The 19,455-nt window shown below is 44.0% G+C and overlaps 2 protein-coding genes and 1 long non-coding RNA gene across 3 annotated transcripts in view; 1 reads left to right on the forward strand and 2 right to left on the reverse strand.

Moving 5' to 3' along the window:
- Nucleotides 1–5,607: 5,607 nt before the first annotated feature.
- On the reverse strand, nt 5,608–8,080 carry LOC311140153 (single-strand DNA endonuclease ASTE1-like). Its single transcript, XM_084175093.1, has 4 exons — nt 6,781–8,080; nt 6,472–6,685; nt 6,199–6,370; nt 5,608–6,080 (listed from the first exon to the last, which is right to left on the reverse strand). The coding sequence occupies exons 1-4, from the start codon at nt 8,077–8,079 to the stop codon at nt 5,663–5,665; spliced, it is 2,103 nt and encodes a 700-aa protein (XP_084031219.1). The 5' UTR covers nt 8,080; the 3' UTR covers nt 5,608–5,662.
- Nucleotides 8,081–11,126: 3,046 nt separating this feature from the next.
- On the forward strand, nt 11,127–12,187 carry LOC311140843. Its single transcript, XR_014614186.1, has 3 exons — nt 11,127–11,189; nt 11,961–12,009; nt 12,100–12,187. It is a non-coding gene; the product is annotated as an uncharacterized lncRNA (long non-coding RNA).
- Nucleotides 12,188–12,729: 542 nt separating this feature from the next.
- The window catches only part of LOC311140842 (calcium-transporting ATPase type 2C member 1-like), a 56,732-nt gene continuing 50,006 nt past the window's right edge, over nt 12,730–19,455 (reverse strand). Inside the window, exons 19-26 of the mRNA XM_084176106.1 lie at nt 18,937–18,987; nt 18,347–18,513; nt 18,117–18,185; nt 17,923–18,039; nt 17,270–17,417; nt 16,747–16,842; nt 16,464–16,605; nt 12,730–14,996 (exon numbers count right to left, since the gene is read on the reverse strand). Coding sequence (XP_084032232.1) covers nt 14,863–14,996; nt 16,464–16,605; nt 16,747–16,842; nt 17,270–17,417; nt 17,923–18,039; nt 18,117–18,185; nt 18,347–18,513; nt 18,937–18,987 — 924 coding nt within the window. The 3' untranslated portion in view covers nt 12,730–14,862. The remainder of the gene's footprint in view (nt 14,997–16,463; nt 16,606–16,746; nt 16,843–17,269; nt 17,418–17,922; nt 18,040–18,116; nt 18,186–18,346; nt 18,514–18,936; nt 18,988–19,455) is intronic.

The following is a 19,455-nucleotide window of genomic DNA, read 5'->3' on the forward strand; positions in this document are numbered from 1 at the left end:
CCTCGATCTGGGGCTCCACGCAAGATCTCACCCTGTGGGGTCAAAATGATCACAAGAACGGTGAGCAAAAATCCCAGAACCACACGGGGGGACCTAGTGAATGACCTACAGAGAGCTGGGACCAAAGTAACAAAGCCTACCATCAGTAACACACTACGCCGCCAGGGACTCAAATCCTGCAGTGCCAGACGTGTCCCCCTGCTTAAGCCAGTACATGTCCAGGCCCGTCTGAAGTTTGCTAGAGTGCATTTGGATGATCCAGAAGAGGATTGGGAGAATGTCATATGGTCAGATGAAACCAAAATATAACTTTTTGGTAAAAACTCAACTCGTCGTGTTTGGAGGACAAAGAATGCTGAGTTGCATCCAAAGAAAACCATACCTACTGTGAAGCATGGGGGTGGAAACATCATGCTTTGGGGCTGTTTTTCTGCAAAGGGACCAGGACGACTGATCCGTGTAAAGGAGAGAATGAATGGGGCCATGTATCGTGAGATTTTGAGTGAAAACCTCCTTCCATCAGCAAGGGCATTGAAGATGAAACGTGGCTGGGTCTTTCAGCATGACAATGATCCCAAACACATCGCCCGGGCAACGAAGGAGTGGCTTCGTAAGAAGCATTTCAAGGTCCTGGAGTGGCCTAGCCAGTCTCCAGATCTCAACCCCATAGAAAATCTTTGGAGGGAGTTGAAAGTCCGTGTTGCCCAGCGACAGCCCCAAAACATCACTGCTCTAGAGGAGATCTGCATGGAGGAATGGGCCAAAATACCAGCAACAGTGTGTGAAAACCTTGTGAAGACTTACAGAAAACGTTTGTCCTGTGTCATTGCCAACAAAGGGTATATAACGAGTATTGAGAAACTTTTGTTATTGACCAAATACTTATTTTCCACCATAATTTGCAAATAAATTCATAAAAAATCCTACAATGTGATTTTCTGGATGTTTTTTTCTCATTTTGTCTGTCATAGTTGACGTGTACCTATGATGAAATTACAGGCCTCTCTCATCTTTTTAAGTGGGAGAACTTGCACAATTGGTGGCTGACTAAATACTTTTTTCCCCCACTGTATGGTGAGGAGAAAGAGGAGGAAGCCATCAATGTACAAGAGGAGAGTGACTCCACCCTTGATGATGCAACAGAAGATCAGAGTGAGTCAGAGGTGGAGTATCAAGATGTCTGCAATTCTGGATGACAACACAGGCCTTGAGTACCAACTTCCAAGGCACCAAAAGTGTGCATGCCATCTCCTCAATCTTATATCCACAGTTGATGCCACTGCTGCAGGAGGAGCTGCAAACGAAACCTACAAGAGGCTGTCTCGGTCTGCTTTTGCAAAATGTCATGCTCTTTGGAATAAAACCAGCAGGTCAACCATGGCTCATGAAACAGTGGAACGTGAATGCAAGCTGCAGTTTCTCCGACCCAATCTGACATGCTGGAGCTCCCTGTTCCTCGCTGTAGAAAGGATTGTGCGCATTCACCGAGAGCAAGGAGAACAAGCAATTCGCAATGTCTGCACAGCATTAAAGATAAAGATGTAAGTTGACAAAATGTATATTTTGTTTTTAAAGAATAATACAAGTAAATAAGCCTTGCTGATTAATGGGTGAATCCACTTGTCTCAAGTAACTAAGTTTTCTTTGCATGGTGGTGTGACAATTGTGGATGACTTGAATGAAATATATATATATATATTTTTTGTATTTAACATGTACAATGCATAATAAAGACATTGTACCAGAAATAGCTATAAGTCATTGTTTTATCGTTACATCTTTTATAGGTTCAATCCAGCTGAAAATGGGTTTTTGGTCGAGTATGCTGCTGTGATGAAGCCTGTTGCCATGGCCCTTAATATCCTCCAAGGGGAATCATCTGTGCATATGGGCCTCCTGCTGCCAACACTTTACCAGTTGCGGGACAAGCTGAAGAAGTTGGAGTCAACTTGCAAAATGTGTACACCTCTTGTTCACGCCCTGCAGCAAGGGATCCAGAAACGTTTTGGAGACGTCATGAAAGTGCCTGAGCTGATTGCAGCAGCAATACTCCTACCAAGATTCAGAACATCCTGGACCACAGAGGAGAACATCTTAAATGCTGGTAAATATACTTGTTTATCAATTCAAATGTGAACCAGTAGACATTGACCTATATAACTCTGTATAATCTTACTGTCATTTAGGGTTATAGTGTGTCAGTGACAAACCACAGGGTGGCAATATAGTTAGTGGGACTTTTTTTTGCTGACTTTTCTTGTTAGATATTGGAACTGGAAGTAAACATAATGCCCGATCTACAACTACATCACTCTCCTCTAATGCCTTTTAGAGAACATGCATTCAGCTTAATTTGTGTTCTGGGATACTAGGCCTGCAATATTGTTTTATTTGGCCATCTATCATGGACTGGTGCTTTTTCAGTTGATGTGTACTGCTGCTCTTTTCCTCTGCTCAGTGAGATGTGCAGTGTGGCCTAATCACAGATCAGAGTATTCATTTCTAGGCACACAGAAAAAGGGCTGTTGCTTGCCATGCAATACAAAGGTACTGAGTAGGCCTAATCAACACCTATTGATTATTTTACGTTGACCGCTTCCTTCTGGTGTGCAGTTTTCTGTTCAGCATGCCTGGTATGAAACGTTTGTGTGTTTCCTTCTGTTGTTCTGTCACTGTGGAGACACACACATACACAGTTTATGAGAGTTTATGGGCTGCCTCGTTCTAGTTCTGCCTGGTAAAAAAAAGTATAAAGGTTTGGAAATGTGTGTTACTTGTGCTTATTTATTTTTTATTTATTATTAATTTTTTTATACTTGAATTTACCTGAATTATTTTAATTTAAGCTATTTTGTAATTCATTAAAGATGATTATTTTGTATTTTTGTCTGTCTGATTGTTGTCTTGTGTTTAAAAATAAATCAGACGTTACTCAACAGTTACTCAGTACTTGAGTAGTTTTTTCACCAAGTACTTTTTTACTCTTACTCAAGTAATTATTTGGATGACTACTTTTTACTTTTACTTGAGTCATATTATTCTGAAGTAACAGTACTTTTACTTGAGTACAATTTTTGGCTACTCTACCCACCTCTGGTGGCTGGAGTCTTTGACAATTTTGAGGGCCTTCCTCTGACACCGCCTGGTATAGAGGTCCTGGATGGCAGGAAGCTGATTTGTAATAGATATATACAGAAACAGAATTTAAAAACAGTACACTACACTTCCTATGCACCATGTGAATACTCTAAAACTGGTTCATCTCACTATCTAATTTCCTTCATCTGCATTGATCTGAGGACACAGGATAGGTGTAGTATTTCATTAAATGACACTTACTTTCAACCAGTAGAGAATGTGAAACGCTTTATTGAAATAAGTTAATTATCCAAGTGTTATAAATACATAATATGAATATTATAATATAAATATTATAGTCTAAATACAAGTTCAGTATGTACTTCAATGCACATCTGGTGTGTATTATAAATAGAGGAAGAAAGAAGAGGTGGGGAGAGAGGTGTAAGAAAGCGTGTAAAAGACAGAAAGGGAAAGAGGAGGTGGGGAGAGAGGTGTAAGAAAGCGTGTAAAAGACAGAAAGGGAAAGAGGTAAGAACAGAGGAGCAGGGAAGACAGCATATGATTAATGAATTACAGTGCTACCCTAATATTCTCTCAGTTCATCACAATTACATAATAGTGTCTCTAGCGGTGTCTCCTAACAGCCTGCATTCTAGCTTGTCCTCCATTGCTACTAGTAACGTTACTTGTATTGCCGGCATCAACGGTATGTTTCGCTTGTAAATTATAACGAAGACTCGATGTACTTCGGTAATAAACAAATTCAGCCTTGCAGTAGATGCAAATTACTTTGGTTTTATCCAGAGAGCTATCAGGGAGGGATTTGAAATTGAATTTGCAATTTAAAAGCCGCTTACTAGCATTCTCCATCATTAAATCATACAAGTAGCTAGCTAGTAAAGTGGTTGTCAAACTAGCCCATCGACTGGGGACTTGAATTTGAACTATGGATGGTTCAGAGGGTCAAACTAAGAAAATGTGTTAATGGTGTCAAAACAAATGTAAGCATTAAGGCGTTATTAACGCCTTAACTTTGACAGCCCTAATTTAAAAACATTAACATGTAGTGTGTGTGCATCTATCAGTTACACATACAGTGCATTCGGAAAGTATTCAGACCCCTTCACTTTTTCCACATATTTACAGCCTTATTCTAAAATTGATTAAATACAAATTTTTCCTCATCAATCTACACACAATACCGCATAATGACAAAGTGAAAACAGGTTTTTAGACATTTTGCAAAAAACAGAAATACCTTATTTACATAAGTATTCAGAACCTTTGCTATGAGACATGAAATTGAGCTCAGGTGCATCCTGTTTCCATTGACCATCCTTGAGATGTTTCTACAACTTGATTGGAGTCCACCAGTGGTAAATTCAATTGATTGGACATGATTTGGAAAGGCACACACCTATATAAGGTCCCACAGTTGACAGTGCATGTCAGAGCAAAAACCAAGCCATGAGGTCGAAGGAATTGTCTGTATAGCTCCGAGACAGGATTGTGTTGAGGCACCGATCTGGGGAAGGGTACCAAAAAATGTCTGCAGTATTGAAGGTCCCCAAGAACATAGTGGCCTCCATCATTCTTAAATGGAAGAAGTTTGGAACCACCAAGACTCTTCCTAGAGCTGGCCACCTGGCCAAACAGAGCAATCGGGGGAGAAGGGCCTTGGTCAGGGAGGTGACCAAGAACCCGATGGTCACTCTGACAGAGCTCCAGTTCCTCTGTGGAGATGGGAGAACCTTCCAGAAGAACAACCATCTCTGCAACACTCCACCAATCAGGCCTTATGGTAGAGTGGCCAGACGGAAGCCACTCCTCAGTAAAAGGCACATGACAGCCAGCTTTGAGTTTGCCAAAAGGCACCTAAAGGACTCTCAGACCATGAGAAACAAGATTCTCTGGTCTGATAAAACCAAGAGTGAACTTTTTGGCCTGAATGCCAAGCGTCACATCTGGAGGAAACCAGGCACCACTCATCACCTGGCCAATACCATCCCTATGGTGAAGCATGGTGGTGGCAGCATCATGCTGTGGGGATGTTTTTCAGCGGCAGGGACTGGGAGACTAGTCAGCAGCGAGGGGAAGATGAACGGAGCAAAGTACAGAGAGATCCTTGATGAAAACCTGCTCCAGAGCACTCAGGACCTCAGACTGGGGTGAAGGTTCACCTTCCAACAGGATAATGATCCTAAGCTCACAGCCAAGCCAACGCAGGAGTGGCTTCAGGACAAGTCTTTGAATGTCCTTGAGTGGCCCAGCCAGGGCCCGGACTTGAACCTGAGCATCAGTGCAGCAGTAATGTAATAGTAAGAATACATGGGATTTATATAGCTATCTTCAAAGACCAAAAGACAGTACAGTAAAGAGCAAAGAAATAAAACAGTCAAACTGATCATAACTTTTTATATTTATATATATATATTAAAACCTTTTCCATCTGATCATTAATAAAATCTACATAGTTCATGCTAAAAACAATGTAAATTAAGTTATAAAAGAAGAACAATCAAAATATGAAAGAGTTGAGCAGAACGTCTCTATAACTAAACAGTTATATTGTGGCCCCTCCTTACTCCCAGCCGATCCGCCCCTGCTTCCGGGAGAATTCTGGATTCCGAGCTCGGTTGAATCTGTCCTTTTTCTTGTGGCGGGTCTGCACTGTGACCAAAGTCCAACCCAGATCATCCTCTGGCATGACCTTCCTCCCTCCTGCAGCACCATCATCATCATCTTCTTCCAGAGCCAGAATGTGTAGACGGAATGTCAGGTCGTCCAGTGGCTGTGACAAGGATGGAGGTGTGGCCCGCCGTGGCCCAGACACCAAGGGGATGACAGCAGCCTCATGAGCATCATGGGAGTTGAGTATGGCTCCCAGCATGGCCCTATACAGCTGCCCAGAGCAAGGGCCTCCCATCAGGAGAGAATCTGGGGTTAACCCCCCTCTCAGTTTGGTCACAAGCTGGTGCACCAGAGTGCCCCTGTACAGCCTAGACACCACCAGGGAAACAAAAGATGGTTGAATTAGTTGTGTTGCTGCTGGGCTAGAATAAAATGTCAATGAATACCACTGGTCGAGAGGTTAGGGTTGATTTAGGGACACCTTACCAGGCACACTGAGGCTCGGCTAGCGGGAGGCACAGCAGTTGGTTCAGGTCAAGGCTTTCTCTCAGGCAGCACTGCCATTGGCTGTAGGCGTGGGCCACACCCAGGTCTAGGCTCCTTGCACCTCTCTGAATCAGCCCTCTCAGCCTCTCCAACACTGGTCCCTCCAGAAACCCTGTTACACAAAAAGGGGAGGAGTCATTGGCTGCACTTCAAACCCTTCAATATTTATCAATTGTAAATTGTGTGTTTTCTTGTTCATGCTCTGGGCCATACCTCTTTGGCTCCTCCTCTGTCTGCAGAGCTCTCCGTACACCAATCCTAGTAGCAGGGCCTGCAGGAGAGGCAGGTCTATTGGGGGATGGGCGTGCCTCAGCCAGTAGCAGGTGACAGCCACAGGAAGACGCAAATGAGGCGGGACACCGCTCAAAGTGGACTGGGACACACCAAGTGTCTCCAAAAACACCTCAAGCTGCACTGACCTTGGAGCCTAAGGAACAGAGCAAGAGAATGAGAATCAATTTGAGAATCAACAGCAGTATGTTTGAATGTACTGTATACTATATCATAGACATGTATACATACCTGATCCAGAGTGTCTAGCTGCAGCTGTTCTGCAGTACTGGGCAGGATGGCTTCAACCATGCTGCTGGTCAGGTTATTGCCTTCCCTGTAATACTCCTCCACGTCATCCACTGGGGGTCTCTGACTGCTGTGGTCTGTCCTCCTCCCACCCAGCAGCAGCCCGTAGAGTACCTGGCGTATGGGCCGTGAGGTGTTGTTCCCACTAGGCAAGCGGGGATCTTCCACCTGAACACTGTGCATCACCCTCCTCAGCAGCAGCACATCCACCATGCGGGAGGGAAGAGTACCTTTCATCAACGGCAGCAGGGTCCAGTCTGGAAGGACCCTCAGAGGCTCTGCGAGACGGCCGGGGCCTGGTCCCACTCCATCGTTGAAGAACCGCTCCAGGCAACCAGGGGGAAGATGGTACTCTTCTATGCCCAGGGAGAGGCCCTGGCGGGCAGCATCCATTTTCTGTCTGTTGTTACCACGAAAGATAAGCCTGAGCACAGAGTCCAAGGCCTCCTTCTGCCCCTGGAAGCGGGCCAGCCAATTCAGCAAGCCGTCGAAGCGGGCAAACCTTCCGTCCATCGACGAGCTGTCTTCCCACCTGAGGGAAACGCCCATGTTATGCAACTTGACGTAGTCGTTTCCTGCTACGGCGGCGAAGACTGGGAGAACCTGTCTGTTGATGTTAAAGTGTCCGCAGAAGCTTGTTGTGGTGTACTGCTTACAGGGAATGGATCTTATAGAGCTCCCGCAGTGCATAGATGCTTTCTGCCAGTGAAAATGGGAGATGGGCAGAAATCCTGACTGGATGTCAAAGATATAAAAGTCACTGTCATTGGACAGCACTGGACAGTTCCACATTTGAGCCAGGGAGGCTATTTCTTGGTCTGCTTCACAAATGCACTGTGCGAACGGGACCTTCAGGCTGGAGAGGACCTGTTTGAAGACATTTTTGATGAGGGTTGGTAGTACACCACTCACCTGATGCCCCATGGACAAGCTGTTGGCTGTGTTGATCCTTGATTGAGCTCGTTTTTTGAGAGTTTCAAACTTTTTGTCGGTGTAGTCAGAGCCCCCATCTAAAATGACATAAGGGTCAATGCCGCAGTCTTTCAGAGCCTTAAAGAACTTGCAGACCTGACCCTCAAAAGCATCGTAATCCCCTCCATGACTCTGATCCAAACGTGAGTTAAAATAAAGCAAGTAGTACAGATTACTACCATCTATGATCAGCTTGCTGTTTCTGAGGTGAACATCTTTTAAAATGTTTCCATTCTCCTCCATAAAGCTGGTCAATCCCTGGACGCCCATGGTGTGCTCTGTCTGGGGATGTCTTTCCTAGTGAAGAGTTTCAGTCACAGGGAGGGACTATATATAGGTTTACTGAGTGAGGCTAGCATCATTCCAATGGATGAGTTTCCCTTTACCTAAGTTTCACTTTCCATACTTCACCATCATAAGGGTGGAAATATTTTGTGTTGTCATTTGCAACAAGGGTAACATTATGTTCAGCACTTATCTTATGCAGTCTAATGTAGTGCACAGGACTACAGGGCAACCTGCTTTAGAAAACCACACCTACCAATGCAATGTACAGTATGGAAATGAAAACTAATATGCCAGTAATGCTCTAGTGGATGAATGTATTATACAAACAGTATCTGGTATGTGATCACTTCAAATCAAATCACATTTTATTGGTCACATACACATATTTAGCAGATGTTATTGTGGGTGTAGCGAAATGCTTGCGTTCCTAGCTCCAACAGTGCAGTAGTATCTAACAATTCACAACAATACACAAAAAGTAAAATAATGGAATTAAGAAATATATAAATATTAGGACGAGCAATGTTAGAGTGGCATTGACTAAAATACAGTAGAATAGAATACAGTAAATACATATGAGATGAGTAAAGCAGTACATAAACATTATTAAAGTGACTAGTGTTCCATTATTAAAGTGGCCAGTGATTCCATGTCTATGTATATAGGGCAGCAGCCTCTAAGGTGCAAGGTTGAGTAACCGGATGGTAGCCGGCTAGTGATGGCTATTTAACAGTCTGATGGCCTTAAGACAGAAGCTGTTTTTCAGTCTCTCGGTTCCAGCTTTGATGCACCTGTACTGACGTCGCCTTCTGGATGATAGCGGGGTGAACAGGCTGTGGCTCGGGTGGTTGATGTCCTTGATTATCTTTTTGCCATTCCGGTGACATCGGGTGCTGTAGGTGTCCTGGAGGGCAGGCAGTGTGCACCCGGTGATGCGTTGGGTAGACCGCACCACCCTCTGGAGAGCCCTGCGGTTGCGGGCTGTGCAGTTGCCATACCAGGCGGTGATACAGCCCGACAGGATGCTCTCAATTGTTCATCTGTAAAAGTTTCTGATGGTCTTAGGGGCCAAGCCGAACTTGAAGAGGCGCTGTTGCACCTTCTTTACCACACTGTCTGTGTGGGTGGACCATTTTAGATTGTCAGTGGTGTACGCCGAGGAACTTGAAGCTTTCCACCTTCTCCACTGCGGTCCCATCGATGTGGATGGGGGCGTGCTCCCTCTGCTGTTTCCTGAAGTCCACAATCAGCTCCTTCGTTTTGTTGACTTTAAGGGAGAGGTTATTTTCCTGGCACCACTCCGCCAGGGCCCTCACCTCCTCCCTGTAGGTTGTCTCGTCGTTGTTGGTAATCAGCCCTACTACTGTTGTGTCGTCTGCAAACTTGATGATTGAGTTGGAGGCGTGCGTGGCCACGCAGTCATGGGTGAACAGGGCGTACAGGAGGGGGCTGAGCACGCAACCTTGTCAACACAGGGGCCCCACAAGGTTGCGTGCTCAGCCCCCTCCTGTCCTCCTTGTTCACCCATGACTGCGTGGCCACGCACGCCTCCAACTCAATCATCAAGTTTGCCAACCTCCATATAAAAATCCACAGAAGAAGAAAGATGAACGAGGAAATATTAATTTTAAAAAAACGAACTAGGTTTCCCCATTTTATCTGTGGATTAATTGTCGGAATAGAGAACACACGATTTTGTACGACTCAAAATGTGTCTAAATTATACAAATGTCCAGCAAAAAAATGCACCATATGAATTTCAGGTAAAATAACAACCCAGTTTATCTCCCAGGACAAATTAGCTAGCAACAGCAAGCTAGCTAAATGTCCATAAATGTTTCATGTGTGTTTCTACCTGTCCCAAAAATAATACACTTGGTTCACTGTTGGTTTTGGTATTTTAACCTGCGTGTCATGAAGGCGTCTGGTGGGGATAGACAAAATCAATATGCGCACACAGACGCATGCATGGAGACGGTTTGGTCAGCATGTTTGGGTCTTTCTTGAATTGCTGTGGCATTTGGGCATGGTATTTTTTTGTATGTATTTGAGTACATATTCACATTCTAAATCAACTACCATTGTGATATCATTGTGCCATCAGTGGTAACACCAATGACACATTTGAGGTAATTGAGGACTTTCTTAAATGGAGGCCACATATGCTCAAATCTAAGGTCATTAATTAACCCTTTAAAAATATTTTACTAAAGTGATATGATTAATAATTTTGCTCACAATGTTATTTCCCTTCATTTAAATTGAGTAACTCCAATTACACTTTATATTTATACACCAAATTATCAATGGCATGCTAAAATGTATGCATTACAGTTTGCCACTGGAGGGAATGCTCAAGGTCCTTGTATATCTTTGTAATTAGTGATTTTCAAGGAGGTAACATCAATTATATAAAACTTAGAGACACATTATAGTTGGAAATATATATATATATATTTATTTTGCAACGCGGCCGGCAACATGCTCGCGAAGCAAATTCCTTAGGCTAGTACTCGTCAGTTTGGTTTTCCTTAATGTGCAGCAGTTTATCAGCCTATCTATATTGCTGGAGGTTTCCTTACTAAATAAGATCAAAAGGACACTGTGTCATAAGTGATCACATGTCAGATACTGTTTGTATAATACATTCCTCCACTAGCGCATTACTGGCATAGGAGTTTCCGTTTCCATACTGTACATTGCATTGGTAGGTGTGGTTTTCTAAAGCAGGTTGCCCTGTAGTCCTGTGCACTACATTAGACTTCATAAGATAAGTGCTGAACATAATGTTACCCTTGTTGCAAATAACATAAAATATTCCCACCCTTATGACTGTCATTTCAATTCCCATAAACTAGGCCATCAGGTGAAGTGACCATAAAGAGATAATGAGGGAGATATAACTGAGGTGAAGTATGGAAAGTGAAACTTAAGTAAAGGGAAACTCATCCATTGGAATGATGCTAGCGTCACTCAGCAGGCCTATATATTGTCCCTCCCGGTGACTGAAACTCTTCACTTGGAAAGACATCACATCCCAGACAGAGCACACCATGGGCGTCCAGGGATTGACCAGCATTATGGAGGAGAATGTAAACATTTTTAAAATATGTTCACCTCATAAACAGCAAGCTGATCATCGATGGTAGTAATCTGTACTACTTGCTTTATTTTAACTCACGTTTGGATCAATCATGGAGGGGATTACTTGTTAGATATTACTGCACTGTCGGAGCTAGAAACACAAGCATTTCGCTACATCCGCAATAACATCTGCTAAACGTGTATGTGACCAATAAAATGTGATTTGATTTTATGCTTTGGAGGACGAAGTCTGCAAGTCTGTGGCATTGACCCTTATGCCATTTTAGATGGGGGCTCTGACAACACCGACAAAAAGTTTGAAATGCTCCAACAACGAGCGCAATCAAAGATCAACACAGCCAACCGCTGTGTACTAGCGTGTACTACTAACCCTTGTCAAACAGGTCCTCTCCAGCCTGAAGCAGTGTTGCCAATTTAGCGACTTTGTCGCTATATTTAGCAAGTTTTCAGACCCCTCTAGCGACACATTTTCAAATAAGCGACTAGCGACAAATCTAGCGTCTTTTTCTGGTGTTATTGGAGACTGACGTGAAAGCACGTATAGTTCTTACTCTTCCCAAAGCACTCACAGGCGGCCCAGTCCTCGCGCTGCAGTCAGAGCAGGAGATGTTCACCCCTTCCCGTCCAGACTGCAAATGAAGCCGCCGCTGGCTGATCCCGCCCTGGCTTACATTCAGGGCGGGATGTAAATGTAGGGTGTTTTTTACAAAATGTTTGTCTCTCCCATGACTTTATTCCTCTCTCCCTCTCTCCTACAGCCTCCATCTCAATTACATGCACATGGTCAATTATGCAAATTAGGATCGGGTATGTATACATGTGTATGATATAGTATACAGTACATTCAAACATACTGCTGTTGATTCTGAAAATGTATTCTCATTCTCTGTTCCTTAGGCTCCAAGGTCAGTGCAGCTTGAGGTGTTTTTGGAGACCCTTGGTGTGTCCCAGTCCACTTTGAGCTGTGTCCGGCCTCATCTGTGTCTTCCTTCACCCATCCCCGACCAGACTTGCCTCTTATTTGTGTACCGTCGATGACTGTCATTGACATTGTTTTTAGCATTAACTATAAAATAAGTTTATAAATGATAGATGTAGATTTTATAAATGATAAGACTGAAAAATGTATAATATACACATATATAAAAAAGTTAAGTTTGACTTATTTCTTTGCTCTCTACTGTAAAGCGTATTTTGGTCTTTGAAAATAGCTATATAAATCCCATGTATTATTACAATTACATTACTGCTGCACTGGAAATATTTTATCTTCATTTTATAATAAAAATGAAAAATAACATTTAAACCAGCTATTGTTGAGAATTATTTGGTATACACAATAAAGTCCAACTCTGCTATGGCAGTATATTTTATATGGAAATCTTAAACTGAATAAATCTTAGATATTGTAGTTTTTAGCTCAATCTGAGCAAAAATGAGATTTTCAGAATTGTGTGTCAGTGACGCTGAAAACGTATGACACAAACCCTTCACCCAGTTAAAACACACTTTAAAAATATATATACATTTTCATTAATGTACAGATTTATTCTCATACCAACACAACAGAGTACTGACTTCAGCTGTGCAACACACAAAACAAATCATAAATAAAATAAAAAACAATAAAAACAAATCGTAGCTGATTTGGCCTGTCAAATGGACCAAAGCAGAGAGCATAATCTCTTGGAAAATAAAGACCCAGACTAATAGAAAGAGCTGTCGATGTTAGCCTATACCCGCTAGGTGCTGCTGTAGGTACAGGACTTATGTTGCCTTATCCATAGCACAGACAAAAACTAATTCAGAAAGCAACATCAATGAATTAGGTACCTGTCCTAAAAATTCTGAAACAACTTCATCTCCTGGTTCATAAAGAAATAAACCTGGAATGGGTATGACTCAATACTCAAATAACTAAAATGTAAATAACCCATAATCAACTGAACCAGTCTTTATAAACCTGGGAATTCGATTATATCTAATGTAAATGATTATCAAAACAAGCTTGTTAATTGATTGATTCTGCATTGTGAAATACAACCCAGGAATGTCTAGCTGTACCAAAACAAGGCCTCAGAGGCTCCTGGAAAGAGCATGAAGAGAAAAATGTGCTTAAAATGGCCACTTTTGACCCAAAACACAAGCAACATGTATGAACAGTGCATGTACAGTAAATTGTTGTCATGGAGATAAATATTAGCATTTAAATTACAGTGTGTAAAATAGAGGCAGAATATTAAAAGGCCCAATGCAGCCGTTTTGATCTCAATATCAAATCATTTCTGGGTAACAATTAAGTACTTTACTGTGACTGTCTTCAATCAAAAAATGATCAAAAAGAAACAAAAATAGCTTCTTAGCAAGAGCAATTTCCTCAAGCAAAAATGTAGCTAGGACTGTCTAGGAGTGGTCTGAGGGGGGAGGGGGAAACTGAAAACCAGCTGTTATTGGCATGTCACCAGGCAGGCCAAAACTCCATCCCACCAAAACAGGCTGACATTTCAGGTGGCATTTTCAAACAGATCTTACACTAAAAGGGCATTATCATAATTTTCACAATTTCACAGTATTATTCCAACCTCATAGTGTGAAAATAAATATTAAACACATTACAATGTTTGACAGCACTGGACAAAATATCTCTGTGCCTTTCATTCCAGGCAAACAGTTAATTCCCAAAATGGAAAAGATAATGTAGGTTAGATAAAGGGGAAGTGAAGGATGTTGGGGCGACAGACAGTGGCTGGGGACTGGGAGAAAATTAACTGTTTAGTACTGCTTGCTCACTGGAAAAAGAAACTGCGTTGTGATGGTCCAAAACACAGAGTGCCTCCAGGGACAACTAAATAGACAGTCAGAGTGGTATCAATGAAGGCCATCTGTCCTCCTCTGTGAGAAAAACCAAACAAAACTTAGATCTATCTTTTGAAGAAAATTAATTATTTTCAACCACCAAAATCACAAGGTTTAGTGGTCAACTCTTCCTAAAGTCTATATCAAAACAAAACAAAAGTATGCTCACAATTATCAAGCCTTAGTTGATGGTGAGATTGCTACGAGCATGAAAAGCTGGAATGCATGAAAGTAACATCTCTAGACTTCCACAAAGCTATGGTCAGCTACCTGCACTCCAAACAAGGTGATGAGAGATAAGAAAAGAACCGTTACAAAATTCATTTTATGTTCATGAACCCCAAGACATGAAGTTGCTCTACAAACAATGATGCTGTCATTAATTGGTCTTAACACCTAGACATGAGTAGCTGATCTACGAGCAGTGACATTGTCCTCTCAGATCATGACACCATAGACATGAATAGTTGCCATATGAACAACAGTTACAATGTCTCATAAATAAAGCCCCTCCTGAGTTCCAGGAGGATGGTTCAGACTCAAAGCAGCACGCCAACGCTTCTCACTGGGGAGGGCAGGGGGGCACTGTAGGGGTGAGATCCTCTTCGCCCACTTCCAATCCATGACTGAACAGTGAATGCCAGCGAGGGACAATGACTGTTTGAGTTTCCTCTCCAGTCCCTGTGTTCAGACCAAATAACCATTGCATCCCATCTGCATGTACCCCCCCCCCCCCCCAACAAACAACCCAGCCCTGCCCCCTCCTCGCCCCTATCTACTCCGTTACACAGAACGCAATGTGCGTCATACATCGTGGAAGGAGTCTTCTTCAGCCACTGTGGTTCTCCTCTCCCTCACTCCTCTCCACCTCTCGATCCACTTTATGGCCTCAGAGACCACGCAGACAGAGGACGTGAGGCCCACCAGGAACAGCAGGTCTGGAAGGGAATAAGGGACGGAATGTTACTACAGCACATATAAACTGTCACCCCCATCACTAACAGACCAGGGCCTGTCTCAGAACAGGAGAGCTGACGTAGGATCAGGTCCCCCACCCCCGTCCATTCATTAGGGCGGCAGGTAGCCTAGAGGTTAGAACATAGGATCAGGTCCCACACCCCCGTCCATTCATTAGGGCGGCAGGTAGCCTAGAGGTTAGAACACAGGATCAGGTCCCCCACCCCCGTCCATTCATTAGGGCGGCAGGTAGCCTAGAGGTTAGAACATAGGATCAGGTCCCACACCCCCGTCCATTCATTAGGGCGGCAGGTAGCCTAGAGGTTAGAACACAGGATCAGGTCCCCCACCCCCGTCCATTCATTAGGGCGGCAGGTAGCCTAGAGGTTAGAACATAGGATCAGGTCCCCCACCCCCGTCCATTCATTAGGGCGGCAGGTAGCCTAGAGGTTAGAACACAGGATCAGGTCCCACACCCCCGTCCATTCATTAGGGCGGCAGGTAGCCTAGAGGTTAGAACATAGGATCAGGTCCCCCACCCCCGTCCATTCATTAGGGCGGCAGGTAGCCTAGAGGTTAGAACACAGGATCAGGTCCCCCACCCCCCCCGTCCATTCATTAGGGCGGCAGGTAGCCTAGAGGTTAGAACACAGGATCAGGTCCCCCACCCCCGTCCATTCATTAGGGCGGCAGGTAGCCTAGAGGTTAGAACACAGGATCAGGTCCCCCACCCCCGTCCATTCATTAGGGCGGCAGGTAGCCTAGAGGTTAGAACACAGGATCAGGTCCCACACCCCCGTCCATTCATTAGGGCGGCAGGTAGCCTAGAGGTTAGAACATAGGATCAGGTCCCCCACCCCCGTCCATTCATTAGGGCGGCAGGTAGCCTAGAGGTTAGAACACAGGATCAGGTCCCCCACCCCCGTCCATTCATTAGGGCGGCAGGTAGCCTAGAGGTTAGAACACAGAATCAGGTCCCCCACCCCCGTCCATTCATTAGGGCGGCAGGTAGCCTAGAGGTTAGAACATAGGATCAGGTCCCCCAGCCCTGTCCATTCATTAGGGCGGCAGGTAGCCTAGAGGTTAGAACGCAGGGCCGGTGACCGAAAGGTCGAGGGTTTGAATACCGGAGTCGACAAGGTGAAAAATCTGTCGCTGTGCCCTTGAGCAAGGTACTTAACTAATTGCTCCCGGGGGCGCTGTACAATGGTGACCTTGGCCGTGATCGCCCTCCCTGTGGATGTCTCATGGGGAGTTGGGATATGCAAAAAACACATTTCCATTTCACACTGTGTAACAGGACAAATATAAGCACCCCTCAAATTATTATTATGATCTAAAAGGCTAAACTGATCCTAGATCAGAACTATTCTGAGACGCTTTATGAATATGGGCCCTGAAGGCTTAGGTTTAATCTTTAGCTCAATGGGCTAACATGTCTTTCTTACCAAAGATGCTGAGGCTCTCTGTCTGGAAGACACTCTGCAGTGGAGGGAAGTAGATGACCGCCAGCTGGCCCATGATGGAACCCAGCACCGCGTAGCAGAACATCTTGTTACTGCACAGGCCCATCTCATGGACCATACGAGTCTGACAGAGAGATGGATAAAGAGAGAAACAGAGAAAGTCATCATCAAGCATATGAATCAACAACAGATCCTAGGTGACATGTTTCTGCCCACTAATCTTTCAGATCCTTCATCCTTGTGTAGGGCACAGCAGTGTACCCACCTGTGAGCGTGAGCTGAGTGCGTTGAACATGTCGAAGAACACAAAGCAGGTGAAGGTCATGGTGGTGTCTCTGGGAGTGATCAGGTTGTCCTGAAGCTGAGAGGATGAGATACAAACACATTGATGGAAATATGAGTCAACTGATACAGGAAATAGGTAGGGATTGGCTTCGATTCACTATTAAAAATGATCATTGGGATTTTCTTTTCTGGGCTCATGGATTTATGACTTTACTCTCAACCCACATGTCCAACATCAAAAGCAAATCAAGAAACCACATAGTTACAGTACATAGTAGACCAGGTAATTACAGTACATAGTAGACCACTTAATTACAGTACATAGTAGACAACGAAATTACAGTAAATAGTAGACCAATAAACAAACAACAAATATATCTTATGAACACAAAAACAAAACGCAATACACAGTCTGATTATAACAGACCAGTAATAATATTGATTTTACAGAAGTTTGGTCATGCTGGTGAATGATGAAGAACACTACTATGATTACTACTTGCCTCTCTCCAGAAGACGAACAGGGTGCCGCATACGATGACGAGTGCCGACACCAGCACCTTGACGAGCAGACCGCGTGTGAGGATGCTGTCCCGCACGTTTCTTGGAGGCTTCCGGATCACATCCTTATCCACTGGCTCCACTCCCAGACTAAGGATGACAGAGGATTACATGGATTTCCATCTACGGTAATTACCATGAACTATTTTTTACACAAAGCATCAGTAATTGCAACTTTAAATTTGGTGGATTTAAATATAAAAGCGGCAGGTAGCCTAGTAGTTAGAGATTTGGCCCAGTAAGCGAAAGCTCGCTAGTTCGAGTCCCCGAGCTGACAAGGTGAAAAAATATGTCGATGTGCCCTAATTGCTCCAGGGTCAACGTTGATAATGGCTGACCCTGGCCGTGATCCCACTGTCCCATGGTTGGGATATGCAAAAAATGCATTTCCATTTCACACAAGCGTATAATACAAACTTGTACATGTGTGAAACAAGACAAACATAAGCACCCACTAAGTTCTTAAATGACACCAAATTCTTAAAATGATTATAATAATAATATAATTATTATTATATACAATCTTGTGAAACTGAAAGCAGACCATTGCCATGACAAAAGACTACAGTTCCCATAATGCTTTGTGGGGTGTCACCTCTGAGCGGGAGGTCCGTCCATGATGATGTTGATCCACAGGATCTGCATGGCATTCAGAGGGTTGGGGAAGTTCATCAGCGTTGCCAGGGAGATGAGGGTGAGCGCTGCGATGCTCCTAGGAAACACAATAATGCCAATTTAATAATATTGACAAGAATCTATTTATCAAAAAGTTAGCTCTCCACCACTCACGTGCTCAGCTGGAAGCGGACAAAGTTTTTTATGTTGTTGTAAATTCCTTTCCCTTCCTCGATGGCAGACCTAACGGACGAAACATTATGACAGAATTATTAACTCATTTTGGTATCCTAGCAAATACACATTTCTAGAAACCATGATGGCTTTGAAGGCCCATTGAGTTTACTAACTGGGTAACACTTTATATATCAAGTGTTACTGCAAACTGTTTAAAGTTTCCTCACAAGATGGTCTGGAAGTCATCGTCCACTAGGATCATGTCTGCTGCCTCTTTACACACGTCAGTGCCCGTCTGGCCCATGGCAACGCCGATGTCTGCTGCTTTCAGCGCTACAGCATCATTCACACCATCACCTGTCATCGCCACCACGGCACCAATGTTCTGGAGAGACTGGAATGAGAGAGGGAGCGAGGAGATAGAACAGTCAATCCTTGTAATACATCCAAATTATAGTCATGAATTGAAAACTCCTGAAAGAACACAAACTGTTTTTAGTTAATGAATCAAGTTCCTTGATCTTGATTGAAGTCATTCCTTGAGATTAAAGGTTGAAATTGGCTATTTTATGGAGTGGATTTTCTAATAATTGTGTGATTTTCTTCTCTAGCACTCGTAACACTAGTGACTGGAAAACCACTAGGTATACTGTAGGACACTTCCCCGTGACTGAATGTGACAAATTGTGGTGGGAGTTGCCAGAGACTTCCCAGGCCTTTGGAGCCACATGCTGCCAGGCCAGGCGCTGCCTACGCAGAACGGGCACTCACACGTCATCTCATGCCAGCTGGCTGACACTTGGCCGGGGCCACTCACCTTGACTATCTTCAGCTTGTGTCTGGGGCTGGCCCGGTAGAACACCACTATCTGGAGGAGGCAGAGACATCACCCTGTTAACTCAGCCCTGTTAGACATCACCCCGTTAACCCAGCCCTGTTAGACATCACCCTGTTAACCTAGCCCCGTTAGACATCACCCCGTTAGACATCACCCCGTTAACCCAGCCCTGTTAGACATCACCCTGTTAACCCAGCCCTGTTAGACATCACCCTGTTAACACAGCCCTGTTAGACATCACCCTGTTAACCCAGCCCTGTTAGACATCACCCTGTTAGACATCACCCCGTTAGACATCACCCCGTTAGACATCACCCCGTTAGACATCACCCCGTTAACCCAGCCCTGTTAGACATCACCCCGTTAACCCAGCCCTGTTAGACATCACCCCGTTAACCCAGCCCTGTTAGACATCACCCCGTTAGACATCACCCCGTTAGACATCACCCCGTTAGACATCACCCCGTTAGACATCACCCCGTTAGACATCACCCCGTT

Source organism: Coregonus lavaretus (genome assembly GCF_964263955.1).
Source record: "Coregonus lavaretus genome assembly, chromosome: 13".
Taxonomy (NCBI): domain Eukaryota; kingdom Metazoa; phylum Chordata; class Actinopteri; order Salmoniformes; family Salmonidae; genus Coregonus; species Coregonus lavaretus.